General features: G+C 44.3%; 1 protein-coding gene across 1 annotated transcript in view; it reads right to left on the bottom strand.

The window, feature by feature from the left end:
- Positions 1-21,063, bottom strand: part of LOC106577343 (disintegrin and metalloproteinase domain-containing protein 12) — a 207,367-nt gene that overhangs the window by 6,470 nt on the left and 179,834 nt on the right. Inside the window, exons 18-21 of the mRNA XM_045701159.1 lie at positions 20,483-20,591; positions 19,586-19,721; positions 15,417-15,528; positions 10,888-11,169 (exon numbers count right to left, since the gene is read on the bottom strand). Of these exons, the coding sequence (XP_045557115.1) occupies positions 10,888-11,169; positions 15,417-15,528; positions 19,586-19,721; positions 20,483-20,591 (639 nt within the window). The remainder of the gene's footprint in view (positions 1-10,887; positions 11,170-15,416; positions 15,529-19,585; positions 19,722-20,482; positions 20,592-21,063) is intronic.

Raw genomic sequence — 21,063 nt, 5'->3', positions numbered from 1 at the left:
ATACAGTACAGTACAATACCATACAGTACAGTACCATACAGTACAGTACCATACAGTATCATACAGTACAGTACCATACAGTGTCATACAGTACCATACAGTGTCATACAGTACAGTACCATACAGTACAGTACCATACAGTATAATACAGTACAGTACCATACAGTATCATACCATACAGTACCATACTGTACAGTACCATACAGTACAGTACCATACAGTACCATACAGTACAGTACCATACAGTGTCATACAGTACCATACAGTGTCATACAGTACAGTACCATACAGTATAATACAGTACAGTACCATACCGAACAATACAGTATCATACATTACCATACAGTATCATACAGTACAGTACCATACAGTACCATATGGTATCATTCAGTATCATACAGTACAGTACCATACAGTATCATACAGTACAATACGGTATCATACAGTACCATACAGTATCATACAGTTCCATACAGTATCATACAGTACAATACAGTATCATACAGTACCATACAGTATCATACAGTACAGTACCATACAGTACCATACGGTATCATACAGTATCATACAGTACAGTACCATACAGTATCATACAGTACAGTACCATACAGTTCCATACAGTACCATTCAGTATCATACAGTTCCATACAGTACCATACAGTATCATACAGTACAATACGGTATCATACAGTAAAGTACCATACAGTACCATACAGTATCATACAGTACAGTACCATACAGTATCATACAGTACAGTACCATACAGTACAGTACCATTTGGTGCCATACAGTATCATACAGTACAGTATCATAGAGTACCATACAGTATCATACAGTACAGTACCATACAGTACCATATAGTATCACACAGTACCATACAGTACCATACAGTATCATACCATACCACCATACAGTATCATACAGAATCATACAGTACAGTACCATACATTATCATACAGTATCATACCATACATTGCCATACAGTACCATACAGTATCATACCATACCACCATACAGTATAATACAGTATCATACCATACATTATCATACCATACATTACCATTCAGTACCATACAGTATCATACCATACTGTACCATACAGTATCATACAGTATCATACCATACATTACCATACAGTATCATATCATACATTACCATACAGTACCATACATTACCATACAGTATCATACCATACTGTATCATACAGTACCATACTGTATCATACAGTACCATACATTACCATACAGTATCATATCATACATTACCACACAGTACCATACAGTACCATACATTACCATACAGTATCATATCATACATTACCATACAGTACAATACACTATCATGCAGTACCATACAGTACTATACAGTGCCATACAGTATCATATCATACATTACCATACAGTACCATACTATACATTACCATACAGTATCATATCATACATTACCACACAGTACCATACAGTATCATGCAGTACCATACAGTACCATACAGTACTATACAGTGCCATACAGTATCATACCATACTGTATCATACAGTACCATACAGTATTATACAGTACCATACAGTATCATATCATACATTACCATACAGTACCATACATTACCATACAGTATCATATCATACATTACCACACAGTACCATACAGTATCATGCAGTACCATACAGTACCATACAGTACTATACAGTGCCATACAGTATCATATTATACGGTATCATACAGTATCATACAGTACCATACAGTATCATACCATGCAGTACCATATAGTACTATACATTACCATCCAGTACCATACAGTACATACAGTGTCATACAGTACCATACATTACCATACAGTACCATACAGTATCATACCATGCAGTACCATACAGTACCATACAGTACCGTACAGTACCATACATTATCATACCATACAGTATCATTCAGTACTATACATTACCATACAGTATCATACAGTACCATACATTACCGTACAGTATCATACCATAAATTACCATACAGTAACATACAGTACCATACCATACAGTACCATACAGTACCATACATTACCATACAGTATCATATAGTACTATACAGTACCATACAGTATCATACAGTATCATACAGTACCATACAGTTCTAGCAACTATAATTGTTCTTTGCTCAGTCATGTCACATGACCTAGATTAAAACCTTGATTGAAAGCGTTTTCCTCAAACCGTCGCCTTTTCTTTTTATGTGAGATGGTCCAGCACCTTCCTCAGACAATACTTTAATTTTCGTCTAATTCTCATGTCTCTATAAGACTTAAAATACAGGATAGAATCTTGCTTTGTTACATGATTTTACAAAACACAGAGCCCTTACTATAGTGCAGTGTTATTCAACTCTGACCCTACAAGGTCTGGACCCTGCTTGTTGTCTCGTCTACCTGATTATTATCATCACTCACCTGGTGTCCCAGGTCTAAATCAGGCTCTGGTCATTAATATCACCCACCTGGTGTCCCAGGTCTAAATCAGTCCCTGATCATTAATATCACCCACCTGGTGTCCCAGGTCTAAATCAGGCCCTGGTCATTAATATCACCCACCTGGTGTCCCAGGTCTAAATCAGGCCCTGATCATTAATATCACCCACCTGGGGTCCCAGGTCTAAATCAGGCCCTGGTCATTAATATCACCCACCTGGTGTCCCAGGTCTAAATCAGTCCCTGGTCATTAATATCACCCACCTGGGGTCCCAGGTCTAAATCAGGCCCTGATCAGAGGGGAACAATGGAAAGTCCAAGTCCATAGTTGAGTTTGATGGCTACAGTGGATGTGTCGCCAGAACAAGCTCAGTACAGCTTGGTTTGTCTCGACTCGGTTTCTGCTCAGTAATGTTAAAAGCCCTTGAGTGAAGTTGGCTGGCTTTAAAGCAGGGCGGTTGCTCTGTCTCATCTGGAATATCACAAGTTTCACACGTTTTTTATTTTTTGAAGAGGTTTCTATGCCCCTGAAAACTTTTGTGACGCTTTGAGGGCTTTCGTTACCCTGCCATCCATCAAGTGATCATAAAGTGGTTATGTTTCCCCTTTGGTTCCACTATTGCCAAGAGCTGTGGGACGAGGGAAACTAACACATTACAAAGGGTTCTGTCTCTACGAAGGCTACTGTTGAACAACTACTGATCTAAAACATTTGCAGCCGGTATCGTCATGCAAGGAGGGACGATTTGAGTACGATCCAAAATACAGGCTACAGTGTCAAATGGGAAGACAAATTGAATCCAGGCCAGAAGAAAGCGCATATCTGATGAAATCCAGATATAAAACTGCGACTGTGAATGCAGTGGTAACTGTACAGAACTCTTACCATTCATACTGTTCCTGAGTTAGACCCTAGTGGGCAGAACTGGTTCAAATGACGCTTTTCACAATAAGGTCTTTTTAACAGCAAAACGGGCTCAAAAGATGAATTATCAACCAGTTATCCACTAGGATGGACACAGACAGCCTCTTTACTGAATACCAGAAGAACCCCACAGCCCTGGCTAAGCTGCCCCCAGCTGAGAGGCTCTTCTTGGGAAGAGTCAGCAGCCTGGTTAGCCTCCCTGGAGCTCCTAGGTCTGGAGCTGGACCAATCAGATGTTATTGCTACAGGGTGGGGTTGGATTGGACTGGCAGTTAGACCACGACTACAGGCCTTACTTAATAATGCTCGAAACCATTGGATTTTTTCTGGAAGAGCAACAGTTGAACGAGAAGGCCTGTATAAGCCTGTCTCTTATGCAGTGAGATATAGTATAATCCAATGAGTTAGCCAGAACTGAACACATGTTCTGATTTGTTACGGAAACCAAGTGAAACCAAGTTTAGGCCCAGTGGACATTTTGGAATTGGAATTTCGTCCCCCGGAACTTGGAACACTGGACACAATATTCTACTGCAGTAAAAAGTGGGCCGTTCTGACAGCTTTATCCAACATTAGTTTGATATGGCTCAACTCAATTTACCACGTCTATTTCTGCGAAGCTTGTTCCAGACTATAAATCAATAAATTACCTCTGCCTCCTCAACACACACTGTCATTAATCTCATCATCTCTTAAATTTACAATCTGGGAATCTGTTCAAAAGTCATTTCATTATTATTATAATTTTTTGTTTTGTTGTTGCTGTATTTATTGAAAACCGAATCCCAGACTGCAGCTTTAATAGCATGCTGCTTGATGATACTTCAATAGACTGGCCTTGGGTCTGCTATGACCTCCTAATGACCTTGTCTTTCATCAGAGCAGGAGTTAACATCTCATTAAGGCTTTAAGCACACTGCTAATGAGCCTGATGTGATGTGGTGTGTGTGTGTGTGTCCTAATGATGAGACAGACACACACACACACACACACACACACACACACACACACACACACACACACACACACACACACACACACACACACACACACACACACACACACACACACACACACACACACACACACACACACACACACACACACACACAGTAATGCTGTGGTATTGTGGATTTTACATTGTACGTGTGTAATCAAATCAAATCCTAGAGGGATGATGTAATAATGTGTTGTATGATGTAATGTGTTATTGATGATGCAGGCTGTTGTCACTGTGTTAACCCTGTTTGGACCCTGTTTAGACCCCAGGTAGAGTAGTACCTATTTATATGTATATACTCTTATTCCATTCCTTTATTTAGATTTGTGTGTATTAGGTAGTTGTTGTGGAATTGTTAGATTACTTGATTACTTGTTAAATATTGCTACACAGTCGGGAACTAGAAGCACAAGCATTTCCGCGACACTCGCATTAACACCTGCTAACCGTGTGTACAGTCTGTTACCGATAAAATGTGATTTGATTTGAGCTAATGGGGATCCTGATAAATACTAAACACTAAATGAGCATGATATGTCGTGATGTAGACCTGCTGGGGTCTGACATGGGGTCAGGTTCTGAGCCATGACACTATGACAGTAAAGACAGAGATAAGGGGTCAGAGATAGAGTTAGGTTCTGAGCCCTGACACTATGACAGTAAAGACAGAGATAAGGGGTCAGAGATAGAGTCAGGTTCTGAGCCATGACACTATGACAGTAAAGACAGAGATAAGGGGTCAGGTTCTGAGCCATGACACTATGACAGTAAAGACAGAGATAAGGGGTCAGAGATAGAGTCAGGTTCTGAGCCATGACACTATGACAGTAAAGACAGAGATAAGGGGTCAGGTTCTGAGCCATGACACTATGACAGTAAAGACAGAGATAGGGGTCAGGTTCTGAGCCCTGACACTATGACAGTAAAGACAGAGATAGAGTTAGGTTCTGAGCCATGACACTATGACAGTAAAGACAGAGATAGGGGTCAGGTTCTGAGCCCTGACACTATGACAGTAAAGACAGAGATAGAGTTAGGTTCTGAGCCATGACTCTATGACAGTAAAGACAGAGATAGGGGTCACTCGCATTAACACTTGCTAACCGTGTGTACAGTCTGTTACCGATAAAATATGATTTGAGTTGAGGTAATGGGGATCCTGATAAATACTAAACACTAAATGAGCATGATATGTCGTGATGTAGACCTGCTGGGGTCTGACATGGGGTCAGGTTCTGAGCCATGACACTATGACAGTAAAGACAGAGATAAGGGGTCAGAGATAGAGTTAGGTTCTGAGCCATGACACTATGACAGTAAAGACAGAGATAAGGGGTCAGAGATAGAGTTAGGTTCTGAGCCATGACACTATGACAGTAAAGACAGAGATAGAGTTAGGTTCTGAGCCATGACACTATGACAGTAAAGACAGAGATAGAGTTAGGTTCTGAGCCCTGACACTATGACAGTAAAGACAGAGATAGAGTTAGGTTCTGAGCCCTGACACTATGACAGTAAAGACAGAGATAGAGTTAGGTTCTGAGCCCTGACACTATGACAGTAAAGACAGAGATAAGGGGTCAGAGATAGAGTTAGGTTCTGAGCCCTGACACTATGACAGTAAAGACAGAGATAAGGGTCAGAGATAGAGTCAGGTTTCTTACGTCAGGTTTCTTACTTCGAGTCACCAAATCTTACTGTGTGCGCAGGCCGCTGGCTGGCTACTGTACATTGTAATGTTTTGTCTGTCATGAAAGACTACTCTGTGTTGACCTGCAGGCTCCTCTCCTCTCCTCTGGAGGCTTCGTCGTAGTGTTTAGCAGAGGATCAAGCAAGTCTGTCTAATCTGACCTGCAGGCTCCTCTCCTCTCTCTGGAGGCTTCGTCGAAGTGTTTAGCGGAGGATCAAGCTAGTCTGTCTAATCTGACCTGCAGGCTCCTCTCCTCTCTTTGGAGGCTTCGTCGTAGTGTTTAGCGGAGGATCAAACTAGTCTGTCTAATCTGACCTGCAGGCTTCAGCAGCAAAGCTCATCTCTTCTCCTCGCTAAAGGCTTCATCATATCCCCATGGACAATCCCATATGGTATTAAAGCCAGATACTGTAAATTGCTTTGAGAATTACAGATAGAACTGAAACCTCCTCCATGTACCTGTAGTCTGATATACAGGAACCTCCTCCATGTTCCTCTAGTCTGATATACAGGAACATCCATGTACCTGTAGTCTGATATACAGGAACCTCCTACATGTTCCTCTAGTCTGATATACAGGAACCTCCTACATGTTCCTCTAGTCTGATATACAGGAACCTCCTCCATGTACCTCTAGTCTGATATACAGGAACCTCCATGTACCTGTAGTCTGATATACAGGAACCTCCTACATGTTCCTCTAGTCTGATATACAGAAACCTCCATGTACCTCTAGTCTGATATACAGGAACCTTCTCCATGTACCTCTAGTCTGATATACAGGAACCTCCATGTACCTCTAGTCTGATATACAGGAACCTCCTCCATGTTCCTCTAGTCTGATATACAGGAACCTCCATGTACCTCTGATATACAGGAACCTCCATGTACCTCTAGTCATATATACAGGAACCTCCATGTACCTCTAGTCTGATATACAGGAACATCCATGTTCCTCTAGTCTGATATACAGGAACCTCCATGTACCTCTAGTCTGATATACAGGAACCTCCATGTACCTCTAGTCTGATATACAGGAACCTCCATGTACCTCTAGTCTGATATACAGGAACCTCCATGTACCTCTAGTCTGATATACAGGAACCTCCATGTTCCTCTAGTCTGATATACAGGAACCTCCATGTTCCTCTAGTCTGATATACAGGAACCTCCATGTTCCTCTAGTCTGATATACAGGAACCTCCATGTACCTCTAGTCTGATATACAGGAACCTCCATGTACCTCTAGTCTGATATACAGGAACCTCCATGTTCCTCTAGTCTGATATACAGGAACCTCCATGTTCCTCTAGTCTGATATACAGGAACCTCCATGTTCCTCTAGTCTGATATACAGGAACCTCCATGTACCTCTAGTCTGATATACAGGAACCTCCATGTTCCTCTAGTCTGATATACAGGAACCTCCATGTACCTCTAGTCTGATATACAGGAACCTCCTCCATGTTCCTCTAGTCTGATATACATATTTATTTGGTTTGCCATTCTGTTGTTTTACATGGAATATTTGGTGATAATTAAATATAACTTATTTAAAATTGATCAGAATGAATTTTCCAGAAATAGTTTTACCAGCTCTGTTTCTTCTCAAATTGAAAAAAGTGAGGGAGAGCCACTCCCCTGCGCTCTGGCAGCACTACAACCCTGGTTAACCTGGCCTCTATATTGGCCTGTATTCAACTCCCGAGTGGCGCAGTGGTCTAAGGCACTGCATCTCAGTGTTAGAGGCAGCACTACATCCCTGGTTAACCTGGCCTCTTTATTGGCCTATAGCGCAGAGGCCTACGGCACTGCATCTCAGTCACTACAGACCCTGGTTCGTTTCCAGGCTGTATCACAACCGGACGTGATTGCGAGTCCCATAGGGCGGCGTACCATTGGCCCAGCCTCGTCCGGGTTAGGATTTGGCAGGGTTATGCTGTCATTGTAAATAATAATAATTTATTCTTAACTGACTTTCCTAGTTAAATAAAGAACTGTCAATACACATGAAGTTTTATAGGACACACAAGACCTGTGAAAGGAGACCAGGCCATCACACTGACTGTGGAGCAGTAGAGTCCGGTTCCTTAATAATCCAACTTCATTTCAGATATTACAGATTCCATAATTGCACCCATCCTCCACTCCCTCACCTAGACCATCCTCCGCTCCCTCACCGAGACCATCCTCCGCTCCCTCACCGAGACCATCCTCCGCTCCCTCACCGAGACCATCCTCCGCTCCCTCACCAGGACCATCCTCCCCTCCCTCACCAGGACCATCCTCCCCTCCCTCACCAGGACCATCCTCCCCTCCCTCACCAGGACCATCCTCCCCTCCCTCACCAGGACCATCCTCCACTCCCTCACCAGGACCATCCTCCACTCCCTCACCAGGACCATCCTCCACTCCCTCACCTAGACCATCCTCCACTCCCACACCTAGACCATCCTCCACTCCCACACCTAGACCATCCTCCACTCCCACACCTAGACCATCCTCCCCTCCCCTACAAGGACCATCCTCCCCCTCCCTACAAGGACCATCCTCCCCTCCCCTACAAGGACCATCCTCCCCTCCCTTACAAGGACCATCCTCCACTCCCTCACCAGGACCATCCTCCACTCCCTCACCAGGACCATCCTCCACTCCCTCACCAGGACCATCCTCCACTCCCTCACCAGGACCATGCTCCACTCCCTCACCAGGACCATGCTCCACTCCCTCACCTAGACCATCCTCCACTCCCTCACCTAGACCATCCTCCACTCCCTCACCTAGACCATCCTCCACTCCCTCACCTAGACCATCCTCCACTCCCTCACCTGGACCATCCTCCACTCCCTCACCAAGACCATCCTCCACTCCCTCACCTAGACCATCCTCCACTCCCTCACCAGGACCATCCTCCCCTCCCTCACCAGGACCATCCTCCCCTCCCTCACCAGGACCATCCTCCACTCCCTCACCAGGACCATCCTCCACTCCCTCACCAGGACCATCCTCCACTCCCTCACCTAGACCATCCTCCACTCCCACACCTAGACCATCCTCCACTCCCACACCTAGACCATCCTCCACTCCCACACCTAGACCATCCTCCACTCCCACACCTAGACCATCCTCCCCTCCCTACAAGGACCATCCTCCCCTCCCTACAAGGACCATCCTCCCCTCCCTACAAGGACCATCCTCCCCTCCCTACAAGGACCATCCTCCCCTCCCTCACCTAGACCATCCTCCCCTCCCTCACCAGGACCATCCTCCACTCCCTCACCAAGACCATCCTCCACTCCCTCACCTAGACCATCCTCCACTCCCTCACCTAGACCATGCTCCACTCCCTCACCTAGACCATCCTCCACTCCCTCACCGAGACCATCCTCCACTCCCTCACCAGGACCATCCTCCACTCCCTCACCTAGACCATCCTCCACCCCCTCACCAGGACCATCCTCCCCTCCCTCACCAGGACCATCCTCCCCTCCCTACAAGGACCATCCTCCCCTCCCTACAAGGACCATCCTCCCCTCCCTACAAGGACCATCCTCCCCTCCCTACAAGGACCATCCTCCCCTCCCTACAAGGACCATCCTCCCCTCCCTACAAGGACCATCCTCCCCTCCCTCACCAGGACCATCCTCCACTCCCTCACCAGGACCATCCTCCACTCCCTCACCAGGACCATCCTCCACTCCCTCACCAGGACCATCCTCCACTCCCTCACCAGGACCATCCTCCACTCCCTCACCAGGACCATCCTCCACTCCCTCACCAAGACCATCCTCCACTCCCTCACCTAGACCATCCTCCACTCCCACACCTAGACCATCCTCCACTCCCTCACCTAGACCATCCTCCACTCCCTCACCTAGACCATCCTCCACTCCCTCACCTAGACCATCCTCCACTCCCTCACCTAGACCATCCTCCACTCCCTCACCAAGACCATCCTCCACTCCCTCACCAAGACCATCCTCCACTCCCTCACCAAGACCATCCTCCACTCCCTCACCAAGACCATCCTCCACTCCCTCACCTAGACCATCCTCCACCCCCCCACCAGGACCATCCTCCACACCATCCTCCCTGGGTTAGCGTTAGGGTTAGTTCCCTAGATTCTCTGGGTTAAGGTTAGGGTTAGTTCCCTGGATTCCCTGGGTTAAGGTTAGGGTTAGTTCCCTGGATTTACTGGGTTAAGGTTAGGGTTAGTTCCCTAGATTTCCTGGGTTAAGGTTAAGGTTAGTTCCCTGGATTTACTGGGTTAAGGTTAGGGTTAGTTCCCTAGATTTCCTGGGTTAAGGTTAGTTCCCTGGATTTACTGGGTTAAGGTTAGGGTTAGTTCCCTAGATTCCCTGGGTTAAGGTTAGGGTTAGTTCCCTGGATTCCCTGGGTTAAGGTTAGTTCCCTGGATTCCCTGGGTTAAGGTTAGTTCCCTGGATTCCCTGGGTTAAGGTTAAGGTTAGTTCCCTGGATTCCCTGGGTTAAGTTTAGGGTTAGTTCCCTGGATTCCCTGGGTTAAGTTTAGGGTTAGTTCCCTGGATTCCCTGGGTTAAGGTTAGGGTTAGTTCCCTGGATTTACTGGGTTAAGGTTAGTTCCCAGCGTCCTCATTCAGGTACAATATCAAAGAGAGCGAGACCATCCTCCACTCAATGACCATCCTGCACACACACACACACACACACACACACACACACACACACACACACACACACACACACACACACACACACACACACACACACACACACACACACACACACACACACACACACACACACACACACACACACACACACACACACACACACAGCCTCACCAAGACCATCCTGCAGGAGTTATGATGCTGTGGCACACTGTGAAACGATGCCCCTCTTGGCGGAGCCTGGCTGTGGCTGTGGGCATGTCCTTGGCCATGGGGAGACAGGGCTCGGTGAGGAGGGGGAGTAGGTGGTCTGGGCTTTCCTGGTCCAGGGACGGACGTAGGGGACAGGGAAAGGGGGACGGGGTGACTCAGGTGAACAGGGGAGCACTGGGGTAGTCGGAGCAGGCTGTGGGAGGGGTAGGGCTGTCCAGGGGGGTGTTGATTTTGGGGAGGAGGCTGTGGAGAGACGGGATACAGAAACACAGACACATCAATCAGAAACTGGATCATATTCATTAGTACCCACTGTATCAAATGTGTTTCAATGGAAACTGAAAATGAGCGTTTGTTATTGGACAAGTTCAGGTAGTCCCTCCCTGTTTCAGTGTGTTTTTTTTCCCGTTTGGTGCCTAATGAACACAACCTCGAACAGAAACAGACCAGAGCAGAACCTCCTGGAAGTCTGCTTCATATCATCAGCTGTCATGTCAAATCTCCACACTTCTACCGCCCCTCTCCTTCATCTCCTCTCCATTCCTCCCCCTCTCCTTCACCTCCTCTCCACTCCTCCCCTTCACATTTTCTCTCCTCTCCTTCCCCTCTTCTCCATTCCTATCCTATCCTCTCCTCCCTCTACCGTGCTTCCTGTCACACTGTTATAAATCACAACATTTCCTCCAGTCCATTCAGCATTCCCTGGATTAGAGTTAGGGTTAGTTCCCTGGATTCCCTGGGTCCTCATTCAGGTACAATGAGAGCGAGAGAGAGAGAGAGAGAGAATGTTTGACCTAGTCTACTTGGACAGAGCCACAGACCTCACACAGCTATGATTTCAGGAATTTTTGGGGGGAGTCTAAAAATGTATTCCACACTCAGTCACACACACCCCTCTCTCATATAACACTGAACAGCTCCTGACCTCACCTGCACCCTGCTTACATCAAACATACCTCTCTCCTCGTACCTCCTCTGAGTCCTAAATGGCACCCTATTCCCTTTATAGGACAGTACTTCTGACCAGAGGGACCAGGACACATAGAGCTCTGCTGAACAGACACTACAGGACGGGTCACTAAACCCAGACACTACAGGACGGGTAACTAAACCCAGACACTACAGGACGGGTCACTAAAACCAGACACTACAGGACGGGTCACTAAACCCAGACACTACAGGACGGGTCACTAAAACCAGACACTACAGGACGGGTAGCTAAAACCAGACACTACAGGACGGGTCGCTAAAACCAGACACTACAGGACGGGTCACTAAAACCAGACACTACAGGACGGGTCACTAAAACCAGACACTACAGGACGGGTAACTAAAACCAGACACTACAGGACGGGTCACTAAAACCAGACACTACAGGACGGGTCACTAAAACCAGACACTACAGGACGGGTCGCTAAAACCAGACACTACAGGACTGGTCACTAAAACCAGACACTACAGGACGGGTCACTAAAACCAGACACTACAGGACGGGTCACTAAAACCAGATACTACAGGACGGGTCACTAAAACCAGACACTACAGGACGGGTAACTAAAACCAGATACTACAGGACGGGTCACTAAAACCCGACACTACAGGACGGGTCGCTAAAACCAGACACTACAGGACGGGTCACTAAAACCAGACACTACAGGACGGGTCACTAAAATTGGCTTTGGATAGTAAACACCCTAAACTTTCTAAAACTGTTTGAATGGTGTCTGTGAGTATAACAGAACTCATATGGCAGGCAAAAACCTGAGAAGATTCCTTACAGGAAGTGGCCTGTCTGACAAGTTCTTATTCTTCTTGGCTCTGTTTATTGAAAACTGAGGATCTTTGCTGTAACGTGACACTTCCTACGGCTCCCATAGGCTCTCAGAACCTGGGAAAAAGCTGAATGATGTAATTCCAGCCTCTGGCTGAAAAACATTAGCGCGTTTGGATAGTGGCCGTTCAGAGTACCATCAGACTGAGGCTCGTGCACGAGGGGATCCCATGTTTTTATTTTCTCTCTCTTTGAACGTAAACACGCTTTCCCGGGCGGAATATTATAGCTTTTTTACGAGAAAAATTGTATAAAAATTGATTTTAAACAGCGGTTGACATGCTTCGAAGTACGGTAATGGAATATTTAGATTTTTTTTGTCACGAAATGCGTCGTGCGCGTCACCCTTCTTTACCATTCGGATAGTGTCTTGAACGCACGAACAAAACAGAGGATATTTGAACATAACTATGGATTATTTTGAACCAAACCAACATTTGTTATTGAAGTAGAAATCCTGGGAGTGCATTCTGACGAAGAACAGCAAAGGTAATAACATTTTTCTTATAGTAAATCTGACTTTGGTCAGGGCTAAACTTGGTGGGTGTCTAAATAGCTAGCCCTGTGATGCCGGGCTATCTACTCAGAATATTGCAAAATGTGCTTTCACCGAAAAGCTAAAATCGGACATAGCGAGTGCATAGAGGACTTCTGTATCTATAATTCTTAAAATAATTGTTATGTTTTTTGTGAACGTTTATCGTGAGTAATTTAGTAAATTCACCGGAAGTTTGCTAGTTCTGAACGTCACATGCTAATGTAAAAAGCTGGTTTTTGATATAAATATGAACTTGATTGAACAAAACATGCATGTATTGTATAACATAATGTCCTAGGGTTGTCATCTGATGAAGATCATCAAAGGTTAGTGCTGCATTTAGCTGTGGTTTGGGTTTATGTGACATTATATGCTAGCTTGAAAAATGGGTGTCTGATTATTTCTGGCTGCGTACTCTGCTGACATAATCTAATGTTTTGCTTTCGTTGTAAAGCCTTTTTGAAATCGGACAGTGTGGTTAGATTAACGAGAGTCTTGTCTTTAAAATGGTGTAAAATAGTCATATGTTTGAGAAATTGAAGTAATAGCATTTCTAAGGTATTTGAATAACGCGCCACGGGATTCAACTGGCTGTTGAGTAGGTGGGACGATTTTGTCCCGCCGACCCTATTAAGTTGAAATCACTCAATCATATCCTGCCATGTCAACAAAAAAAGTTATTTGAGTTATTTGAACTTACAGGGAACTGATCCATTCAATCTGAATCTGAACTGAAGCTTTGTAATTCATCTGAATATAACACTCTGTTGTTGTTAAAGTATCAGCCTGTCACCTGAATATAACACTCTGTTGTTAAAGTATCAGCCTGTCACCTGAATATAACACTCTGCTGTTAAAGTACCAGCCTGTCACCTGAATATAACCTTCTGTTGTTGTTAAAGTACCAGCCTGTCACCTGAATATAACGCACTGTTGCTGTTAAAGTATCAGCCTGTCACCTGAATAGAACACTCTGTTGTTGTTTAAGTACCAGCCTGTCACCTGAATATAACACTCTGTTGTTGTTAAAGTATCAGCCTGTCACCTGAATATAATGCTCTGTTGTTGTTAAAGTATCAGCCTGTCACCTGAATATAACACTCTGTTGTTGTTTAAGTACCAGCCTGTCACCTGAATATAACACTCTGTTGTTGTTAAAGTATCAGCCTGTCACCTGAATATAACACTCTGTTGTTGTTAAAATATCAGCCTGTCACCTGAATATAACACTCTGCTGTTGTTAAAGTACCAGCCTGTCACCTGAATATAACACTCTGTTGTTAAAGTACCAGCCTGTCACCTGAATATAACGCTCTGTTGTTAAAGTATCAGTCTGTCACCTGAATATAACACTCTGTTGTTGTTAAAGTATCAGCCTGTCACCTGAATATCTCACACTGTTGTTGTTAAAGTACCAGCCTGTCACCTGAATATAACCTTCTGTTGTTGTTAAAGTACCAGCCTGTCACCTGAATATAACGCACTGTTGCTGTTAAAGTATCAGCCTGTCACCTGAATAGAACACTCTGTTGTTGTTTAAGTACCAGCCTGTCACCTGAATATAACACTCTGTTGTTGTTAAAGTATCAGCCTGTCACCTGAATATAACACTCTGTTGTTGTTAAAGTATCAGCCTGTCACCTGAATAGAACACTCTGTTGTTGTTTAAGTACCAGCCTGTCACCTGAATATAACACTCTGTTGTTGTTAAAGTACCAGCCTGCGGCTTTGAAAACCCAACAACAATAGACTAGACATTAATATTCCCGGTGTGTGTCACGCTAAAATAAATCAATTTATTCTTCTAATAAGCATCTTTCACTGCGAGACCAGAGCTGGGTTTCTCTCAGCAGAGTCCATTATGCCATTATATACACCACCTCCGCTGGCTGCCCAACCTTTAATTGGATTTGAATTAGCTGCCGTTTGTGTGAAAATAACATGTCACACAGGGAGCTAGAGGGAGGGAGAGGATATGGGGGGGAGGGGAGAAGGATGGAGAGAGAGCGAGAGAGAGAGAGAGATGGGGGGGATTAGCTGCTGTTGTGTGCAAGGAAGCCAGTGGGAGGGGTGGGGGGAGAGGGGGAAGAGATTAAAAGAGGAGGAAGAAGTGAAATGAACCTTGAAGATGCTGCTGCTGTGATTCTGTCTCTGTGGCGGTGTCTGGGCTTGAGGCTGGCCAGGTGGGGAATCTCTACGGCTAGGACTGGATGATCTGTTAGGCTCCGTTGACCTGTGACACAAGAACAGATGAAATACAAAATCAGTCCCCAGATATGTGAATTTGTTTTATTCATCTCAATGGGTTGATCGTGGTACTTTAGAAGACTACTGGCTAGCCCATTTCATACAGTCTACGGTGGCTTGCAAAAGTAAACTTGTTCAGTTTATGTCTCAGTTGTTGAATCTTGTTATGTTCATACAAATATTTACAAATAAACGCAGTTGACAGTGAGAGGACGTTTCTTTTTTTGCTGAGTTTATATACCAACAGGTAGGGCTTTAGAAGCTGTAACGATTGTCGTGTGTGGAGGACCAAGACGCAACAGGGAAGTATATACTCATCTTCTCTTTAATGTTGAAGAAGGTGAAACAAAATTAAACACGTATACAATTACGAAAACGACACTAACAGTTCTGTCACATGAGAACACAAAACAGAATACAACTACCCACAATCCACAATACAAACACACCCCTAATTATAGAACCTTCAATCAGAGGCAACGATAGACAGCTGCCTCCAACTGAAGGCCCCAACACCAATTAACTAAATATAGAAATACAAATGACTAGACAGAACATAGAAATAAACTAACATAGAACAATAACCAAAACCCTGGACTAATAAATCAAATACCCCTCTCTACATGGACACATACACACAACCACCCTGAACTACATAAAACAAATACCCCCTGCCACTTCCTGACCAAACTAAACACTAACAAATAACACCTTTACAGGTCAGAACGTGACAGAAGCTAAGGTAATATAATATATTAAGTACTGCAGTGCATCTCCTCCTCATGGATTGCACCAGATTTGCCAGTTCTTGCTGTGAGATATTACCCCACTCTTCCACCAAGGCACCTGCAAGTTCCTGGACATTTCTGGGGGGAATGGCCCTAGCCTTCAACCTCTGATCCAACAGGTCCCAGACGTGCTCAATGGGATTGAGATCCGGGCTCTTCGCTGGCCATGGCAGAACACTGACATTCCTGTATTTCAGGAAATCACACACAGAACGAGCAGTATGGCTGGTGGCATTGTCATGCTAGAGGGTCATGTCAGGATGAGCCTGACATGAGGAAGGGTAACACGTGAGGGAGGAGGATGTCTTCCCTGTAACGCACAGTGTTGAGATTGCCTGCAATGACAACAAGTTCAGTCCGATGATGCCGTGACACACCACCCCAGACCATGACTGACCCTCCATCTCCAAATCGATCCCGGTCCAGAGTACAGGCCTCAGTGTAACACTCATTCCTTCTACGATAAATGCGAATCTGACCATCACCCCTGGTGAGACAAAACCGCAACTCGTCAGTAAAGAGCACTTTTTGCCAGTCCTGTCTGGTCCAGTGACGGTGGGTTTGTGCCCATAGGCGATGTTGTTGCTGGTGATGTCTGGTGAGGACCTGCCTTACAACAGGCCTAGAAGCCCACAGTCTAGCCTCTCTCAGCCTATTGTGGACAGTCTGAGCACTGATGGAGGGATTGTGCGTTCTATATAGCCTTCCCTGTAGCTCAGTTGGTAGAGCATGATGTTTGCAACACCAGGATTGTGGGTTTGATTCCCACGGGGGGGCCAGCACAGAAAAAAAAAAAAATGTATGAAATTGTATGAAATGTATGTATTCACTACTGTAAGTCGCTCTGGATAAGAGCGTCTGCTAAATGACGTAAATGTAATGTAATGCGTTCCTGGTGTAACTCGGGCAGTTGTTGTTGCCATCCTGTACCTGTCCCGCAGGTGTGATGTTCGGATGTACCGATCCTGTGCAGGTGTTGTTACAAGTGGTCTGCCACTGCGAGGACGATCAGCTGTCCGTCCTGTCTCCCTGTAGCGCTGTCTTAGGCATCTCACAGTACGGACATTGCAATTTATTGCCCTGGCCACATCTGCAGTCCTCATGCCTCCTTGCAGCATGCCTAAGGCACGTTCACGCAGATGAGCAGGGACCCTGGGCATCTTTCTTTTCTCGTTTTTCAGAAAGGCCTCTTTAGTGTCTTAAGTTTTCATTACTGTGACCTTAATTGCCTACCGTCTGTAAGCTGTTAGTGTCTTAACGACCTTTCCACAGGTGCATGTTCATTAATTGTTTATGGTTCATTGAACAAGCATGGGAAACTGTGTTTAAACCCTTTACAATGAAGATCTGTGAAGTTATTTGGCTTTTTATGAATTATCTTTGAAAGATAGGGTCCTGAAAAAGGGATGTTCCTTTTTTTGCTGAGTTGATTATATTATATTACCTTAGCTTCTAATGCCCTACCTGTTGGTATATATTATATTACCTTAGATTATCCATAGGGTTCTATATTACCTCAGCTTGTCCATAGTGTTCTATACTACCTCAGCTTGTCCATAGTGTTCTATATTACCTCAGCTTGTCCATAGTGTTCTATATTACCTCAGCTTGTCCATTGTGTTCTATATTACCTCAGCTTGTCCATAGTGTTCCATATTACCTCAGCTTGTCCATAGTGTTCCATATTACCTCAGCTTGTCCATAGTGTTCCATATTACCTCAGCTTGTCCATAGTGTTCTATATTACCTGAGCTTGTCCATAGTGTTCTATATTACCTCAGCTTGTCCATAGGGTTCTATATTACCTCAGCTTGTCCATAGTGTTCTATATTACCTCAGCTTGTCCATAGTGTTCTATATTACCTCAGCTTGTCCATAGTGTTCTATATTACCTCAGCTTGTCCATAGTGTTCTATATTACCTCAGCTTGTCCATAGTGTTCTATACTACCTCAGCTTGTCCATAGGGTTCTATATTACCTCAGCTTGTCCATAGTGTTCTATACTACCTCAGCTTGTCCATAGGGTTCTATATTACCTCAGCTTGTCCATAGTGTTCTATATTCCCTCAGCTTGTCCATAGGGTTCTATATTACCTCAGCTTGTCCATAGTGTTCTATATTACCTCAGCTTGTCCATATGGTTCTATATTACCTCAGCTTGTCCATAGTGTTCTATAGTACCTCAGCTTGTCGATAGGGTTCTATATTACCTCAGCTTGTCCATAGGGTTCTATAGTACCTCAGCTTGTCCATAGTGTTCTATATTACCTCAGCTTGTCCATAGTGTTCTATATTACCTCAGCTTGTTGATAGGGTTCTATATTACCTCAGCTTGTCCATAGGGTTCTATATTACCTCAGCTTGTCCATAGTGTTCTATATTACCTCAGCTTGTCCATAGTGTTCTATATTACCTCAGCTTGTTGATAGGGTTCTATATTACCTCAGCTTGTCCATAGTGTTCCATATTACCTCAGCTTGTCCATAGTGTTCTATATTACCTCAGCTTGTCCATAGTGTTCTATATTACCTCAGCTTGTCCATAGGGTTCTATATTTCCTCAGCTTGTCCATAGGGTTCTATATTACCTCAGCTTGTCCATAGTGTTCTATATTACCTCAGCTTGTCCATACGGTTCTATATTACCTCAGCTTGTCCATAGTGTTCTATATTACCTCAGCTTGTCCATAGTGTTCTATATTACCTCAGCTTGTCCATATGGTTCTATATTACCTCAGCTTGTCCATAGTGTTCTATAGTACCTCAGCTTGTCCATACGGTTCTATATTACCTCACCTTGTCCATAGTGTTCTATATTACCTCAGCTTGTCCATAGTGTTCTATATTACCTCAGCTTGTCCATAGTGTTCTATATTACCTCAGCTTGTCCATAGGGTTCTATATTTCCTCAGCTTGTCCATAGGGTTCTATATTACCTCAGCTTGTCCATAGTGTTCTATATTACCTCAGCTTGTCCATACGGTTCTATATTACCTCAGCTTGTCCATAGTGTTCTATATTACCTCAGCTTGTCCATAGTGTTCTATATTACCTCAGCTTGTCCATATGGTTCTATATTACCTCAGCTTGTCCATAGTGTTCTATAGTACCTCAGCTTGTCCATACGGTTCTATATTACCTCACCTTGTCCATAGTGTTCTATATTACCTCAGCTTGTCCATAGTGTTCTATATTACCTCAGCTTGTCCATAGTGTTCTATATTACCTCAGCTTGTCCATAGGGTTCTATATTACCTCAGCTTGTCCATAGGGTTCTTCTTGTTGGTGAAGAGTAGTCTCAGTAGGGTTTTTCTCTTGATGGAGACGATGAGGCCAGCTCCCAGGAAGGTTATTAGAGTCAACAGGACCCCCACCGCCACACCACCGTAGTCTGGGAAATGACATAAGAGACAGACATGAAGTACATGAAAACAGCAATACCTTTTGAGCCTGGGGAGCCAGATCCTGTGGCAGAAACAATGGCCATCTATAGCTACATGGCTAGTCTCAATGAGGGACAATGGAATTAGCTACAATGGCCATCTATAGCTACATGATTATGATCGGCTATGAAAAGCCAACTGACATTTACTCCTGAGGTGCTGACCTGTTGCACCCTCGACAACCACTGTGATTATTATTATTTGACCCTGCTGGTCATCTATGAACATTTGAACATCTTGGCCATGTTCTGTTATAATCTCCACCCGGCACAGCCAGAAGAGGACTGGCCACCCCTCATAGCCTGGTTCCTCTCTAGGTTTCTTCCTAGGTTCTGGTCTTTCTAGGGAGTTTTTCCTAGCCACCGTGCTTCTACATTGCTTGCTGTTTGGGGTTTTAGGCTGGGTTTCTGTACAGCACTTTGAGATATCAGCTGATGTAAGAAGGGCTTTATAAATACATTTGATTGATTGATTGTCTCAATGAGGAACATTGGAATTAGCTACAATGGCCATCTACAGCAACATGGCTAGTCTTAATGAGGAACATTGGAATTAGCGACAATGGCCATCTATAGCTACATGGCTAGTCTCAATGATGAACATTGGAATTTCAATTTACTTTCTGAAATGACTTAATTGAAATGGAATTGACCCCAAGCCTACTTTGCATGACACTATGGCAGACATTTGTGTTGTTAACAATGGGTACCTGCTAGCCTCATCGGTCCACTGTCCAAACTTCCCCCAAAGCCTGCCTTGTCACAGAAGGGAGGAGCCCAGTGGGCCTCGCAGTGGCAGTTCTTGTTGTTATTACACACCTGTAGGTAGTATATCACAACACATTGTTGTTGTTACACACCTGTAGGTAGTATATCACAACACATTGTTGTTGTTACACACTTGTATGTAGTATACCACAACATATTGTAGTTATTACACACCTGTAGGTAGTATATCACAACATATTGTAGTTATAACACACCTGTAGGTAGTATATCACAACACATTGTTGTTGTTACACACTTGTATGTAGTATACCACAACATATTGTAGTTATTACACACCTGTAGGTAGTATATCACAACATATTGTAGTTATAACACACCTGTAGGTAGTATATCACAACATATTGTAGTTATTACACACCTGTAGGTAGTATATCACAACATATTGTAGTTATTACACACCTGTAGGTAGTATACCACAACATATTGTAGTTAGAACACACCTGTAGGTAGTATACCACAACATATTGTAGTTATAGCACACCTGTAGGTAGTATACCACAAC

Source organism: Salmo salar, chromosome ssa18 (assembly GCF_905237065.1).
Source record: "Salmo salar chromosome ssa18, Ssal_v3.1, whole genome shotgun sequence".
Taxonomy (NCBI): Eukaryota; Metazoa; Chordata; class Actinopteri; order Salmoniformes; family Salmonidae; genus Salmo; species Salmo salar.
This window is presented reverse-complemented; position numbering and strand designations above follow the sequence as displayed.